Genomic DNA, 16,299 nt, shown 5'->3' with positions numbered 1-16,299 from the left:
CTCTTTGCGCAGATATTTTGGAGCGTTCGACGGAACATGAGCACGACATATACAAGATTTCAAAGCGGCCCGGAAGCGTCGATAATGTTCGCCTGTTGCTCGAACACGGGGCTGATCCAAATATCCACATATCCGACAAAACATCACCACTTCATGTGACTGTCTGCCTTTGCAATTCCAAGAGAAAGTCAGAAATTGTGACTGAATTGATCAAGTATGGTGCCAATGTAAACGCAATTGGCCCCAATGGTAAAACGCCTCTTCATATGGCCGTTGGTCGAAATAATTGTGTCAAGTCCCACTCTCCCTGCAAGGCCACAATCAAGGTCCTCCTTCAAGCTACAGGAATCGACCTCGACCGACGTGACGAGAATGGCCGTACACCCTTGAGTATTGCTGCTGGCCGTAACACAGCCTGCTCTACTTGGTTTGTGGAAAGAATGCTTCAAAATTCCGATGTTGATATCAATTCCCAAGACATTCATGGGAGGACGGTATTATATCATTCGGTAGCGAGCCGAAACAAAAGAGTCACCGAGCTGTTGCTGTCGCAGACTAATATTAACCCGAATCTCAATACTACGAAGTTGCCCTTGTTTTTCGCCGTTTCGCAGCGAATGGAAAGGATGGTCGAGATATTGCTAAGCGAAAATGCAACCGACCCAAACCGGAAAGATGGCAATGGGCGTCTCGCTTTGACATTGCCAACTACAAGGCATATCATCAAACTCCTTATCAAAGCCGGTGCTCAGCTGGACATTCGAGATAGCACGGGTCTGACTGCACAGGAAACGATTTCGCGGACGGGCATCAATCTTGAGCAGCTAATGCACCCACGCAAGAGAAAAAGAGCAGGAGGAAAAGGGAAAGGGAAAGGGAAGAAAAAGAGTCGACGATATTAGTCAAATTTGTATCCTCTTTTATTGCTATATTAATTTAGGACTCAGAGTTCTTTCTGGTTGGTGCAGGGTTGCTAGAATCGTTTAGGTCTAATTTCTCAATTTAATTTCTGGAAACTTCATCTGGGGTCTCATTGTATGCGTTAAATCAAGGTCTTTCTGCTCATGACATCCTTATATACCACTCTTCACATCGGGAGACTACCATGTCAAAGTGGACAAATAATTTACTATCAGATTCCAATTGCCGTACGGAACATTGACTAGAGACTTTTCTGTGAAGGTGCAACTTTGATTTCAATAGATAAACACCCTTTTATAGAAACACAGAAGCAAAGGAGCAAGCAAAGTAGAATTTGATCTTCATATCGAGCTCGTCTTCCATTTGATATAAGTACCCGCAGCCGACATCTGCTGTCGAGCGGTTCTGCCTTCACTCATTCCAATATCGGCGTTGGCACCGGCTTTAGCGAGCATCCTAATGACATCTGTGTTGCCTACACGAATCGCTTCCAACAAAGCGGTCTGCCCTGTGTTAGTTTGCTTGTTGACTTTGAGTCGCTTAGAGTCCAGCAAATACTCAACCGTCTGTTGTTGATTAAGACGAACAGCAAGAAATGACGGAAATGCATCTGTCGGACCGAGGTTGGGGTCAAGTCTATCCTACGCCAGGAGTAGACGGATTATATCATACTCGTTGACGGCGATAGTCCGAGAAAATGGTGTTTCGCCGTTTATGTCTTGGGAATTGATATCGACTTCATCGGGCATACGAACGACTTTCTTGGCAAATTCCCGACTGACGGTTGCAATACAACTCACAGCAGCGCCCAAGGGCGTACAGCCATCATTGTCAGGTTCATCAATCTTAACTCTTGGGTCTGCAAGAAACATATCAAGCAGATATTCATTTTGATGTACGTTGGGCCAGCATTCTTCGAATAGCATAAACAAGGGTGTGCGGCCACGCGCGTCTTTTGCATTGGGGTGTGCACCCGCTTTGAGCAAGGCCTTTACGATTTGAGGTTGAAAATGCAGGCATGCTACATGAAGCATCGAATCCATTGTCGCCAAAGACCCCACAGAATTTGGGTCAGCCCCATGGTCAAGCAGCAGCTGCACATCCCGACACGCCTTTTCTTGCTTTGTCCATGAATGGTGCTGGTCCCGTTCCGCCGACGCTGATTTAATAGCATGCCACATCCAAGGACAGCCGTTATGAAAACGATAGTTGGGATCAGCCCCCCACGTCAAACAGTTCTCAGTGGTTCGCACTCCTTTCTATCCTCTCTGTCCTGATAGATATGTCGTAGGGTGGTCTGAATGAGTGTTTGTAATTCTAACCCAAGCAAGCCGCCATTAAAAACCAGGAACTGTATCAATCCGACATTTTCGTAGTTCACCATGTCATATAATGGAGTTGTATCCCACGACACTGTCTACGGGACATCAAAGAGTGCTTCGACTGCCTTGATGAATGATTCTTCCATATTTCCTTGTAGGCTTCGTTCAAATGCACGCAAGTCCTGCATACCTCGCCGAGAAAGCCACCCACTCAAGTAGAGATCACGATTTGCTCGGCAAAGATTGGAAAGTTCGCTGTCTGATAGATCACTCACAATAAGCTCCATCAGCTTGACGGGCATGTAAAATATGGATTTCGCCTTAAGAACTGATCTCAAACTTCCATCCAGTAGCGGCGAGGCTAGATCAACCGTTTTTTGAATCGCTTCTGTCACTCGGTGCTCCTCGCGTGCCCATATTCTAGGATAGCGGGTAATATGATTGGCCGCGAGAGTAGACCCCATGTCATATTTCTGCGCAATAAATCCAATCAGAACTCTCTGGTCAGGGTGCGAAAGACCAGTCCATGTTTTGTTTGTTTTAAAGAAGCTATCGAGAAGGTGAGCCAAACGGATCGCTTCTGCTGGCAGTTTTGGAAGAGTCCTAGCATTTGATTGTGTCATGCTGCCAGAAGATAATATGTCTATCTCTATGCTGTAAGTGGCATGAAGGAAGGACAGATTATGACCCCGAACTCCGTAAGATAGGAAGGGTTATGCTAATTAAGGGCTGGCCAGGCCACCGCTGAGTCAGCAAGCGCAGCACGGCCAGGAAACAAAAACCATCAGGCAATTGCTTTGGTGAATTAATATTAAATTAACAGTCAAAATTCCACCAGAATCCCTATATAAAAGGGATCGTCGTCAAGCTGAATTCTCTCAGGTCTACTCTATTGCGGGCCCGACTGACAACCCCGCGGGTCCAATCGTTGACTCAAATCCGTGCCCCTCCTCGATTTTCTCTTCTTCCACTCCCAACCCCTCCACGAACATACACCATGGCGACGGCAGCAGCTCCTGAGACATCTCTCCTCTCCCTTCTCTATCGGTCGTACCCCGCCGTAATCTCTTCCGAATCGACCGAGCCTGACTACCTCCACGCCTCCGCCAAGATCTTCCCTCAGGTCACCTTGAATGAGGAAGAGGAAGCTGACATCAGGCAATGGCTCCACACCGTCTCCGGCCTGAAGACTTCTCTCGCCAATGACCAAAAGGATGTGACCGCTGAGATCCTCGACCAGCTGAATATTCACCTCACCACCCGTACCACCCTCCTCGGTGCGAAGCCCTCGGTGGCCGACATTGCCATCTATGCTCTTCTAGCCCCCGTCGTTGAGAAATGGACACCTGAACAGCGCACCGGAGAAAAGGGCTACCACCACATTGTGCGTCACGTCGACTTCGTGCAGAACGGCCGCCTATTCTCGCTCAAGATCCCCGATGAGGAGAAGATCGCCATCGACGTGAACGACGTCAAGTTCGTGCCCAAGCCCGTCGACCCCAAGGAGGAGAAAGAGCGCAAGAAGCGGGAGAAGGCTAGCGCCCAGAACCCCGACGCCAACAACGAGTCCAAGCCCCTCGTCGTCGGCCAAGGCAAGGCCGAGCAAGCCGCCAAAGCTCAGGTCGGCGCCGACGGCGCCCCCGTGAAGACCAACAAGAAGGAAAAGAAGGAGAAGAAAGAGAAGGCACCCAAGCCCGCTCCTGCCCCCGCTGCGCCACCAGCCCCATCACTGATTGACCTGCGCGTCGGACACATCCTGCGTGCGATCAACCACCCGAACGCGGACTCGCTGTACGTGTCCACGGTCGACTGCGGTGACGCCCCAGGAAGCGAGAACACGTCTCTCGATGAGGAGACCGGCAAGACCGTGCGGACCGTGTGTTCCGGACTGAACGGACTGATCCCGCTTGAGGAGATGCAGGGCCGTAAGATCGTTGCTGTGTGCAACCTAAAGCCTGTGACCATGCGCGGTGTCAAGTCTTGCGCGATGGTTCTCGCTGCGTCTCCGCGTGTTGCGGAGGGCGAGGACTCGCACGCCGGTCCTATCGAGCTCGTTAACCCGCCTGCTGATGCTCCTGCCGGTGAGCGGATTAGCTTTGAGGGCTGGAATGATGGCCAGCCTGAGAAGCAGCTTAACCCGAAGAAGAAGATCTGGGAGACTTTCCAACCGGGTTTCACTACCACTGCGGACCGTGAGGTCGTCTTTGATAGCAGTGCTGTTCCCGCTGTCCATGGACAGGAGGGTAAGCCTGCTCTTGGAAAGCTGGTTGCTGCTTCCGGTGGTATTTGTACTGTTAAGAGCTTGGCCAATGCTACTGTGCGGTAGGGGGTGTGAAGTGTTCGGTATATCTGAAAATAAAACTAAACGCATACCCATGAGAATATGAAGAATTCAAATTTCCAGTTTCCGTATTATTATTGTGCGTCTAAATGGGATTTCTTCCTCTCTGCATCGCTGCCAACACATGAAAAGATGAAAACATGGGTTTTTGTACATTGTCACAAATTGAGGGGCGGATAAATCTCGGATTTTTTTTGCTTAAGCAGGCGCTGCGAATCCCAAAGAAGGTCCGCGTTTGTCAAAGACCACGAACAAAGCCTTCAAGAACACATCGCCATAGATCGCCATGGTTGAGCTCCCGCTCGACTGAAGGCCACCATAGCACACTGTCAAAAAAAGGTTAGCCCAGAACTCATACTTCAAATAAGCTTGAACGGACAGAAAAGAAAACTCACCTGTTTCTCCAGTAGTCGTGTTGGTTCCAACCTCGGACCAATTCATGAACGATCCAGGAACGGTAACCAAATAACCAGACCCGATCGCAACGGATAGGGTGGGCAAGCTCGAGGTGCAGGGGAAGATATACCCATTGGCATTATTGGCGTATAATCCGCCATCGACTTGCTTATAATACGCTTCCGCGACCTCAGGGCTAACCATCATAAGCGAGGTTCCAGTGTCTGCAATGGCCTGGGGTGCTTTGGCGATCGTGTGCAAGGGGCCTTCTCCTATGGCGTACTGTGCCGAGTCGAACTGCCAGAATCCGTTGGATGAATCCACGCTGACATTGGCCATGACGCCTTGGTACTTTGTCGGATCGACGGTTCCGAATTCATACTCACCGACACCGTTGCTGAGCAGTCGAACGGTGAAGACCGGCTCGTCGAGGTTGGGAGCGACATTGTCGAAGAATGTGTTCTGACGCTGTGGCAGAACGGTGTTGATCGAAGAAAAGCCAAGACCGACGAGTCCGTTAGACTTGGTGTCATCGGCGAATGTCTGCGAAATTTCCGTCGGAAGGCCGAATGCTTGCCCGGCAACTTTGACACCGCCAATCGAAACAACATCCTTGCCTACTCCACCATTGGCATAGGAAGAATCGCCGTACTGGATATTGAATGTGCTGTTGGCGAGCTCTTCAAAGGTAGTGGATTTGCTCGGTTCGTACACTGTTCGGCCGTTTCGCAGTGACTTTGGAAGTCTCGAGTTCAACACCCACCTATATCACAATTGGTTAGCTCGGAATATTCGTTTTGTGAACTGGAACATAGAAACATGTTGCTCTCCAATAAACACAAAACTTACATATCAGCAGAGCCACTGTCAAAATTCATGTCGAGGGTTTGACCTCCAATATTGACCGGCGAGACAAATTCCACATCTCCATCAACAGAAGTGGCATCCACGGTGCCCGTCTGGTCAGGATCTGCTACATCTTCCTTTGCAACTTTCACAGAGGTGGTATCCGTGGTTTCAAAAGGTTGGAAGTCGCTCACGTCCAACCCATTGAGGGTTGTTGCATCAATTCCGAACTTGCGGTATGCTTTGCGTAGTGCCGCAGGTCCGTTGGGAACATAATCACCGCGCTTGACTCTCTGCACCTTAAAGGACCGGCCTTGAAGGTGATTCGGAGGAGCCACGGGCATGGAAAGAGCATTGAAGCTCAACGAAAAGAAGGCAGCGAGAAAAAGAATGAATTGCATCTTGCTCAAAGCCCCAATATGGGGGTGGAAATGGAAAGAAAAAGGAGTGATTAGATCAGGCCAGCCTGAAGACTTGATATTAAAGAATGCAATGGACAGGAAACACAAGGGAAAAAAAAAAACAGACAAGACAAGAGGGTGAACTTTCAGCAGATCTGTACGAGCAGGCTCGTTCTGAATGAATGGAAAGACAATGCCAATGTCTCAAAATGAACGTCAGCAGGCAGTAGTCCTGACTTGAATACCTGCGGCCAAGAATGGAAAAGAAAGAAAAGAGTACAATATAATGTAGACAATGCGGACAATGAAGAGAAGAGAGGAAAACAAAGAGACCGGAAACAAAAATAAGAACAATATCAACAAGACAAAGTGAAACTTCATAGGAGGAAACCACCCTAAAGGCAAGAACGACCCGAAATGAGCACGTATCTTGTAGTGCAAGCGTTTGCTTCTGAGCGCTTGGCATTTCGAAACCAACCTATCGGAGGCAAGCGCTGCGCTGCAGAGCCCTTAGCACAAGCTGGGCATGCTTCACAGTAGACGCCATCAGTCCAAGACTAGAAAGACGTATACTCCGTGGGGCCGGGGATGTGTCAGGTCTAGGTAAGGGGCTCGGGGGTAGCGCCGGATAGGATAGTACGGAGTCGCAGATGATATCTATATACGGAGTACCCTACTAACTCCGTAACAGATAAGTGGGGAGGGCTGTCCTGGGCGCGTGGGTTTGATACTACTTCCAACATAGGTACTGGGCACTAAGATGGAAATGGAAGGCCAAGAAGTGGCAGAGGAAATAAAGGCCTGTTGGTGGGATATAGTTGGTTGATCCTGAAACAAGGGCCAGCGGGTAGGGACCCAATCATGGGATGTACGCCGTACTTAAAACACTGAAGATTTCCCATTGTGACATGTTAAGTGTGGCTTGCTTTTTTATTTGTAGCTTTGCTTCTCTGATGGCATTGCGTTGGCATAGAACAATGGTATCTTTGGCTCATATTGATCTTCGGGCGATCCAATGTTGAGTGTGTCCAATGTTAATTAGAGATCTGATCATAACTTTGGGTAATTAGTTTTATAGTTTAAGGAACGCAGGCCTAGTGGACATACGGAGTACTCCGTGGGTATTTCTTTAAAGCGAGGCATTTGTCCACCATATATATACATGTTCTTATATATTTTCCAAGCACCACTTGATATATTATCTATGAGAAGTTGATCGGATCTATGAAGAAAAGGAAAAGGAAATTTAGAACCACACCCCTGACCTTGGAATACCATCTCTGAACCAAGTCGATTAATGAGTGACAGACTTGTGCGGTGAGATGGCTGTGTTTGGTGTTGGAATGGCTCGGAGTAGAAGGCTTGAGCCTCGGAGACGCATCTACATGTCTAGCAGGAATCAAGTACAATCTACAACGTCCCAGTCTAGCCAGACTCCCAAGACGATACTTGATAGTATGCAAAATCAACGTAAATCAACATCATACAATGTCATAACTCTCCGGGAGTTCCCAAAAAGGGCAATAAAAGAAATATAGAGCTAATGGAAGAGATGAAAGAAGGGTAAAAATGAAAGCATTTTAAGTGCATAACGGTCTAGACTCGCACACCGCGAGAGACCCCCAAGGATATCGATTTCAAACAGAAACAACTCCGCATCCAATGGTTTCGCTACCAGACCCAACCGACCACATACCAGTGGCAAGGAAGCGTTATTCACCAATCCCCAAATTCCATGTACAGAGAAACAATCCGTAAAAGATGAGAAAAGTAGAAGGTAACAAAGCAATAAAAAGCAACCCAAGATATTCAACAGTGCCCAAGCAATGCAGACGTGTATCGTTTCCGCCTCTAGATCCTTGAAAATGATATCCATTCCCGCCCCGGTAAAAACAAACCCAAACAAAGAGATCGTAGAAAGAAAATAAAAGTGCCACAGCGTAGGTGTATATCTGGCAAAGTCGTTTGCACGCAAAACCCTCCCAAAAAAAAGGTAGAATCAACTCCAAAAGTCATGAACATGCAACTTCAAGTAGCAATGTCACTGCACGTGTTCTGTACATCATCGGTGGCCCGACCGGAAGAAAAGAAACATAGGCCGAAGAAAGTATTCGTCCCTCCCTGAGAGACGAAAGAGGTATCGTAGGAAAAGGATGCAAGGTATTGAATCGCAGGCGCCGTCGCTCGCAACAAGCTAAGAGTATCGCAAAGGATGTGGAATATGAGGCGAAGGTGGTCGTAATCGGCGAAGAGGAGAGTGTATGTACAGGTCGGTTTTTTTGTTTTGAATTTTGATGATTTTTTTTGTCGCCGTATTCGTGGAACAGATATTTTTCCAGGTTGTGTGTCGTGTCGAATGCAATAGACGTATCGAACAAGAATGCAAGTGGAGGAAAAAAGAAAAGAAACATTATGACCTGCGATTAAGGGACCCCGATGATGCAGAACAGCTTAAACAACGGACGTGCAATGGACGAATGGAGATGTAGGGTGCCAGCCTACGACTTTGGCAAATGGCACCCTTACCATCGACGCTGAGCAGTCTGCATCATCGCGGACGAGATCGATGAAGGTGGGCTTGACAGGGTCATTCCGGTTGAGGGGTTGATAATCGGGATGACCTTGCGGGTCCGGTTCGCAGGCTGCTGCTGGTAGTTGACATGATTAGGGTTGCCGGCAACACCAGGGTGAACGTATGAGTTGGTTTGAGCGGGGGACAATGAGATGGACGGGGTCACCTGCTGCACCGGTTGGATTTGGTGCTGCAGAGGCGAGGTGTCCGGTGAGCCGCTGGAGAGAGAAGAACGATCGGATGCGGAGTGGATGGAGTGTAGCTATAAATCAAGCATGTTAACAAAACTGCCCCTAATGGTCGATCCAAATTGAGATCTGTGACGATCTTCAAGGGGGTGACGAATATAAGGGGGTTGAAAATTCGCCAATCACAACATACATCATCCTCGGTTAGGAGGCCTGGGCAAAACTCGAGGTCGTCATCCAGATCAAAGGATCGACCAGCTTCGAATCTTGCACGGAAGGCTGTCACAGCCGGAGCTTCCGCCAATTCCCGCATACTCTTGACTCCTCGGAACTGACGCTGAGGATTTTGCGAGGCCATCTTTGGGGCACGACGAGAGCGCCCATGGTGGGTATTTGACGCAGACTGCATATGGGCACCATGGTGAGGGTGTTGCTGGTGTTGCTGGTGTTGGTTGTAGAAGTAGGCAGACATTGTATTGAGAAGCCGGCACTCGAAAGTGAGAAGATTGAAGATAAGAAGAAAGTTACAAAAAGAAAAATATAGAAAATATAGGAAAGATCGATGAGATTGAACGAGGAAAGGAGGATTAATGAGAATGAGAAGTGTGTGGGAAGAGGCGAAGGGAAAAAGAGGGGAGGGGTGTGCTATGGGGGGGATGGTATGGTTACGGTCATTACCATTACTATTTAAGGGAGTGGACTGCGTGCGTGATGTGGACAATGTGGATAATTACCGTTTGGTATTGTCATGGCGGAAAAGGCACTTACATCGACGCACCAACCAGATCGAAGCGCTAGCCAGAGTGGCAATAGCCCATGGACCAATGAGAGCCCGCATATCGTCCCCAAGTGGAGTCTCCAACGGCCCACCAAAATACTGAAAAAGAAAAACGTGACGTCGACAATTGGGACCTTACCCGATTAGGAAGATCTCTTAGTGACGCCACTACGTTGTGTACATACCAAGCGCATCTGGAGACCTCTAGCATTGCCCTACTCCGTACGACAATGATGATTGTTGCTTTTATCTAGATCCGACATTTGCCGAAACCGCCAAACTGCCGACCTGGACAAAATACAGATGATGTATCATCGAATATGCAGTGAAGCTGTCCGGAAAAGTAAATTCCCCATCCTCCGTTCAAGGTTCCTCAACCCGGGGGGTGGTTGGGGAAGCTGAAATTTTTGTCAGCCCTTCGGGTCCCCTTAGCTGCAGGCTGTGCAGGGCAAGACTTAACCTTCCCAGGCACATTCCCCCTCCATTCCCCCTATAGGGTGTCCGAATCGGCAGTGGCTGCTGATCTTGCTTGGGATCGGCTCCCCGTACAAATTCCCCAATCCTTCGACACGCAGCGCAAAGACCCGAAAAAAAACCTTGTTGGTCTTGAGACACACCCATAGAACCAGCTGCAGACAAACCCGCCTATTATTGGCAGAGGACCTTGAGATCTTACCTTATCAGCTCACATCCTTCCCAAATCGGGGTTCATCAATGCGGAATCCGGACTAGGGCAGAGGCTTAAGGCGCCTTCTCTTGTTTTCTTTCGGGTACCATTGCCTATCCGTGACTCACTACATATTCATGCGACCGAATCAAAATCAACTGTGAGTTTCCACTATTCAACGTGTGGTATATTTTAGGTCTGGGAGCTATTTCCGTATTCACTTACCTACGTTGTATGTATTTTCGTCCTTTGTCCCTCATTGGGATATGCCCACTCTCTCGGCGCCTACTGGGACATAACCCTGTGACATGATGTGCCGACCTTTCATCTTCCACCAGTGATAACTTCAATTCGATTACACGGCGCCGAAAAAAATCTTTACTAGAGACAACGTAAGCTGGCTCTCCAGTTGTCGGTTTCACCGCCCTTCTGGCTATTGGAACAGGATCTCTTGAGGTGTAGGATAGATCACATATTGTACCCCGTAAACGTTGCCCCGAGGCTTGAACCATGCAGCTGATCTATCCAGCGTCTATGCAGGGCGCATGATTTGGTGTCTGTGTGAGATCGTGGGGTCCGAATGCATGAAATATGTAATTCGGCGAGGGACTAGTTATTCCTGCGAGCCGATCCCCATATACACCGCGCAAGGGACTGGCAAACACGATCTTCAACTATTCCAGTGCCCTGGTTGGATTTTAAATATGTGATATCTATTGCATCGTGGCGAATGTTTCTGTGCTCCGAGTCGGAAGGTGGTTTCAGACTCTGGACGGTATTGAAATAGATTTGCGGAGTCGATGCCATCCTGACAGAATGACAGCATGACAGCAAGACAAACCTCTTATTTTGATTAAGTTTATCTCTTGAGAAATTCTTCCATGCAGCCCTAGAGACCTTTGGAGTCGTCCTGTTGATAAGATGTATGTCTTAGGTTGTCAGGTCACAATGCTACACCTAACTGACTAGTTAAGTGTGTATTTAGCATTTCTATACTCATTTAATCTCCTTACTCAGAGTGTAATAAAACGATATTTGGAATGCAGGTATTCAAAGGGCCTCATTCTTGGCTTAAGGGTTCAACTTGTCTCAATCGCCGAATAACCGCTTCCTTTGCCTAGAAGATCTCAAATCCAACTTTGAATCCAGTACGGAGTTAGGGCCATGCCTATGTGATATGCCATTTTGCCGTACCGGAATCATGGTGATCTATGGCTGCCATGAAGCTGTCCATGGATTGGGCAGGCGCGAGGATGGCACGACATCCCCACCTGCGAGTATAAACCCCCCCTCCATTTCCTCTTCTTCACGTCTTTCTCTTCTTCGCTGTACAGTCTATTTGGTAATTCTTAAATCAAAGCCCGTATGTTGGGTTTCAATTGGCACTGGTAGCTTCGATGAGACGGAATCCCCGTCTGCTCGAACTATGCAATCCGATGGACCTCGGTGGTATCACCGTCGTTTGAATACTTTTATAGTAGACACATTAGACCCAATTAAGCATCTGATTGTTTCTTGTTCAACCACTTCCTTGCATTCCCCCCAGTTTTCTCTCATACAAGCTTTCTGTTGGAACACCATCGCGTCGAAATCCTTGGATTCGTCTCATGATTGCCTAAGACGAGATGCGGGGGGTACCGAATATAAAGAAAGCGGGTTGCTTTTACCAGTCGTATGCTGCTAGGTAGAGAGAGAATGAAAAATGACAAATGTCCACGAAAGGGAAAAAACCCCGTCAAAACTAGATTAGGAATATTGAGATACCGGTATATAAAGGTTTTGTAAAGTACAGGATGCGGTACACGATCATTTGTCCAAGTTCTTGCTCTTCACCATCCGCCCGAGCAATTCTTTGCAGTTCTTCTCGCTATATTGCTCCCACACCTCGTACAAGGAGACCAGCTCTTGTGTACACTCGATGACAGCTTTAATATCGACTTCGCCTTCTGCAAGCCAGCTGACAAGCTTCTGAATTTTAGGAGGAGGACCGGATCCAGTCTTATCTGACAAAGCGGCCAGCATCTGCATGCCGCCTCCATCTCTCATAGAGCCTGCCAAAGCCGATTGCCCGGTTCCAGGGTAGTTGGATGAATGGGTGGGCTTGAATACGACAGCGACGATGATTGCCATGATAGCAATGACATGAGGTGGGTGTAAAAGGGGTAAATCTGTCAGATAATGATCGTTGATAACCGACCAGGCGAGGGCGACTTCATCCGAGGTGAGTGATAGTTCGGTTTGAAGTTCGGACAAAGTCCGATAAGGATGATGTACGATGAGTTGCGAGCTCAATTCGGATATTAAGGCAAACTCGCATTCTCCGAGCTTTGCCACATCCGGGGTAATGAATTCTGTATATAGTGAGCATATGATCTGTTTTTATGGCTTTATATACGGATGCATACCTGGCCACAGACCGCGCGCTTCGCCGACCACAAAGCGGATATGCTGTGGACATTCTTCCATCTTGCAGGCAAGATAGAAGGCTGTGGTGAGTACAAGGTATGGACTTGTCTGTCGAATCTCATTCTTGGTATAGAATCTCTTCAGATACACTTGTGCTGTCGCAATGGCCTGCTGTCTGGTGGACATGCGTTTTCCGAGCTTGATAAGCTCTTATGATTTGAATTAGCCCGACATTCATTTAAAACAATGACCATATTGATAAAACTTACGTTGGTTAAAGTAGATATTTAATAGTCGCTGATCCGGCAGCGGGAACTGCGAATGGGCAACTTTATCCTTCTCCCGTAATCCTTCACGGATATCTGCTAACTTCTCCCTGGAGAATAGCCAGTGTCGACGCTGGGATGATGCCCAGTAGTTGGCTGCCATATTGCAAGTTCAATGTTTGATAGTGCAACGCTCGTAAATTGGAAGCCGTCACGACATGGTCCGAAGTCCCGCTGACCCAGGTCACGTATTAAAGTGAGATGAGATGATGCAGAGCCAATAGAAAAGAAACAGAGAAAAACAAAGCAACAACATCAGAATCTCATCTCATATGAGGTCAGGTTGCAATCCCAAAAAGGGATAGTAGGGCTTGGCCCTGGTCCCGTGCAAGATAATCCGATGGCGTCAAAGCCGGTCAAATCGCCGGGCGTCTATTAATCACCTGGGCATTTACCCGTCCATGTTCACCTCCAGGGCTGGGCATACCTTTTACCTCACGTCATACTTTTATGTTCCCCTCGATCTTCTTCCCCTCAACTTCTAGGGGTCTTGGGTGCTCGAAAGACTTCTTATAACGAAGTATCAAAGAAAATAATGGTTGCTCGGTAACAATTTTTTTTATCATGGCATCCGGAGAGTCAAAAGATGAACGCGACAAACGAGTCGCCAAACTCTGGGAAACCTTGGACACTCGACGAGAGGGCCATATCGACCTGAATGGGTTAAAGAAGGGGTTAAAGAAAATTGATCATCGTGAGTTGGACCTGGTTTCTTGCTCTATATCTACGCTTGTCTAATCTCTTTCTAGCTCTAAAAAATGCAGACGATATGGTACTCAGGGTCGCGCGGGAGGTGGATACGAATGGTGATGGACGTATCGACCAAGCCGGTAAGCTCACGAGAACCACCTAGGGATCACTCGGCGAAGGGGTGCCCTGGCCAAGATTTGGTCCAATCCTAATCACCACCAGAATTCCGAGCATTCATCAACCGCACCGAGGACGGACTATGGCAGATGTTCCAGAGCATTGATCGAAATAAAAACGGAGAAATCGACAAGATGGAATTGCGGAATGCCTTTTCACGTTCCGGGGTCACAGTCTCGAGCGCCAAGTTGGACCGGTTTTTCGCGGAAGTCGATAAGAACCATGACGGCGTGATCTCTTACACTGAGTGGAGGTATACGCATCCTCACTCTGGTCAATGAAGGCTGAAAAATCCTAGGCTAACAAATTTACCCTTCTCTTTTTTTTAGGGATTTCCTTCTATTCCTCCCTCTCCAATCCCCGACCGACCTACGCGCAGTCCTTTCATACTATACGGCCACGGGCAATCTAAACCCGGAAGGAGATGTCAACATCAATGACCTGCAGGGTTTAGGTACAAATCATCCGTTTCTTTCATCTTGTATTCCGGCCATCCAACACGTTTTGTACAACTTTTTGTCCCTCCCCGCCTTGGCCCCCTTCCTTCCTTCAGCACACGCACAAACCAGCCATATCTCAAAACCGGAACCCGTTCTCGAGCATGAATTTGTCTCGCTAGACGCCGACTTGGATTTGGAATGGCTGCCTCTTCCCCAGACTACCGCCATGCGGATGTCTTTCCGATATCATGGACGGAAGTTGACCGAAAATACCCCTCAATTAGGCTACTTCCTTGCAGGTGGAATGGCGGGTGCCGTGTCAAGGACGGCCACCGCCCCCCTCGATCGTCTCAAAATCTATCTCATTGCGCAGACTAGCGTCAAATCAACGGTTCAGGCGGCGAAGGACGGATCCCTGTTGACTGCGGTGGGGAACGATCCCAGAACATTGTTCGGCGCTCTCAAGGAACTATGGCGGGCTGGAGGAATACGGAGTTTGTTCGCAGGTTTGTCATATTGTCAACCTGGACTCGAAGTGGCAGCGACTAACTATAAGTAGGCAATGGCTTGAACGTGGTAAAGGTTATGCCAGAGTCTGCGATCAAGTTTGGTGCCTATGAGGTTTGTAATCTTGCTATTCGATTTCGCCTACACAACTAGACGAATACTGACCAGAGAACAGTCTGCGAAACGAGCATTTGCACAACTCGAAGGACACAATGATCCCAAGCGACTTCGTCCCACTTCACAGTTCATGTCGGGTGGCTTTGGTGGAATGGTTGCCCAGTAGGTCTTGCGCGTTATCTATGAAAGGCAAGTCGGTTCTGATTGTGACTAGATGTTTTGTTTACCCCCTCGATACCCTAAAATTGTGAGTACATCGACCAAAGTGAGTTGTGAGAGCATTGTGGCTCATAGTTATCAATAGTCGCATGCAATGCGAAACCGTGAAAGGTGGCCCGAAAGGCAATCAACTCATCGCAGCTACCGCAAGAAAGGTATGGAATAAGAATGGCTTGGCTGGCTTCTTCCGAGGACTACCGCTTGGCCTTGTGGGGATGTTCCCCTACGCCGCAATCGATCTATCGACATTTGAATACCTCAAACGAGCACTCATAGCTAAAAAGGCTCGTGACTGTGGCTGCCATGAGGATGACGTTCCCCTCGGCAACTTCGCGACAGGTGCAATTGGTGCTATGAGTGGAGGATTCAGCGCCTCGATTGTCTACCCACTCAATGTTCTCCGCACTCGACTTCAAACTCAAGGCACGATTTTGCATCCGCCTACATACACAGGGATTGGTGAAGTCCTAAGCGTCACACTCAAAGCAGAGGGACCCCGTGGTCTTTACAAAGGTCTCACACCTAATCTTCTCAAAGTGGCACCGGCCATGTCAATCAGCTACGTGGTCTACGAGAACGCGAAACGCATTCTCGGCCTACGATGATCTGCCAGCCCCAACAAGCCCTCACTTCCTCTTCCTCCTTGCATATCCCCGTGGACATCACCTAGCCATTTGCGTGGATTCTCGATCTTCGCATTCATTCCGGTGCCTTCGGATTGATCTTTGCTATTTACTGGATTGAAATTTAGAAGCGTTGTCCCAATATACCCACAACACAAGCCATTGAAAGGCATGGCACATCCACCCCCTGGCTCATGGGTGCATCTGAAATGCATCCCATTCTCATTCTTGATCTCTTTGCCATATCAACGATCATCGATCACGATATTTGACTTTTTTCTGCATATATCAACAAGGTTTCATTGTAACTTTTATTACTTTATTGCTTATGTTGCGCTCACTTGAGACAACTGTACTTTTGA

The 16,299-nt window shown here is 48.2% G+C and overlaps 6 protein-coding genes across 6 annotated transcripts; 2 read left to right on the top strand and 4 right to left on the bottom strand.

Moving 5' to 3' along the window:
- Positions 1–1,262: 1,262 nt before the first annotated feature.
- Positions 1,263–2,866, bottom strand: LCP9604111_896 (uncharacterized protein; the record flags this gene model as incomplete). The annotated part of the gene is made up of 2 exons (XM_039072683.1): positions 1,263–1,562; positions 2,519–2,866. The coding sequence occupies 2 exons, from the start codon at positions 2,864–2,866 to the stop codon at positions 1,263–1,265; spliced, it is 648 nt and encodes a 215-aa protein (XP_038933444.1).
- Positions 2,867–3,240: 374 nt separating this feature from the next.
- LCP9604111_895 (putative cofactor for methionyl- and glutamyl-tRNA synthetases) lies at positions 3,241–4,569 on the top strand (the record flags this gene model as incomplete). The annotated part of the gene is made up of 1 exon (XM_039072672.1): positions 3,241–4,569. The coding sequence occupies one exon, from the start codon at positions 3,241–3,243 to the stop codon at positions 4,567–4,569; it is 1,329 nt and encodes a 442-aa protein (XP_038933443.1).
- A 213-nt stretch (positions 4,570–4,782) lies between these two features.
- On the bottom strand, positions 4,783–6,170 carry LCP9604111_894 (pepsin-like aspartic protease; the record flags this gene model as incomplete). The annotated part of the gene is made up of 3 exons (XM_039072661.1): positions 4,783–4,910; positions 4,980–5,743; positions 5,830–6,170. The coding sequence occupies 3 exons, from the start codon at positions 6,168–6,170 to the stop codon at positions 4,783–4,785; spliced, it is 1,233 nt and encodes a 410-aa protein (XP_038933442.1).
- Positions 6,171–8,749: 2,579 nt separating this feature from the next.
- LCP9604111_893 (DUF4452 domain-containing protein) lies at positions 8,750–9,459 on the bottom strand (the record flags this gene model as incomplete). Its single annotated transcript, XM_039072650.1, has 2 exons — positions 8,750–9,061; positions 9,181–9,459. The coding sequence occupies 2 exons, from the start codon at positions 9,457–9,459 to the stop codon at positions 8,750–8,752; spliced, it is 591 nt and encodes a 196-aa protein (XP_038933441.1).
- Positions 9,460–12,238: 2,779 nt separating this feature from the next.
- On the bottom strand, positions 12,239–13,267 carry ssn8 (cyclin-dependent protein serine/threonine kinase regulator SSN8; the record flags this gene model as incomplete). Its single annotated transcript, XM_039072638.1, has 3 exons — positions 12,239–12,783; positions 12,838–13,047; positions 13,108–13,267. 3 exons carry the CDS (start codon positions 13,265–13,267, stop codon positions 12,239–12,241), a joined length of 915 nt encoding a protein of 304 aa, XP_038933439.1.
- A 461-nt stretch (positions 13,268–13,728) lies between these two features.
- On the top strand, positions 13,729–15,919 carry LCP9604111_890 (calcium-binding mitochondrial carrier protein; the record flags this gene model as incomplete). The annotated part of the gene is made up of 8 exons (XM_039072627.1): positions 13,729–13,858; positions 13,914–13,994; positions 14,077–14,284; positions 14,361–14,977; positions 15,031–15,092; positions 15,154–15,257; positions 15,310–15,342; positions 15,400–15,919. 8 exons carry the CDS (start codon positions 13,729–13,731, stop codon positions 15,917–15,919), a joined length of 1,755 nt encoding a protein of 584 aa, XP_038933438.1.
- Positions 15,920–16,299: the final 380 nt, after the last annotated feature.

The sequence above is a fragment of the Penicillium roqueforti genome (genome assembly GCF_015533775.1).
Source record: "Penicillium roqueforti strain LCP96 04111 chromosome Unknown scaffold_01, whole genome shotgun sequence".
Classification (NCBI taxonomy): Eukaryota; Fungi; Ascomycota; class Eurotiomycetes; order Eurotiales; family Aspergillaceae; genus Penicillium; species Penicillium roqueforti.
The sequence above is the reverse complement of the archived record's forward strand: the minus strand, read 5'-3'. Positions and strand labels throughout refer to the sequence as shown.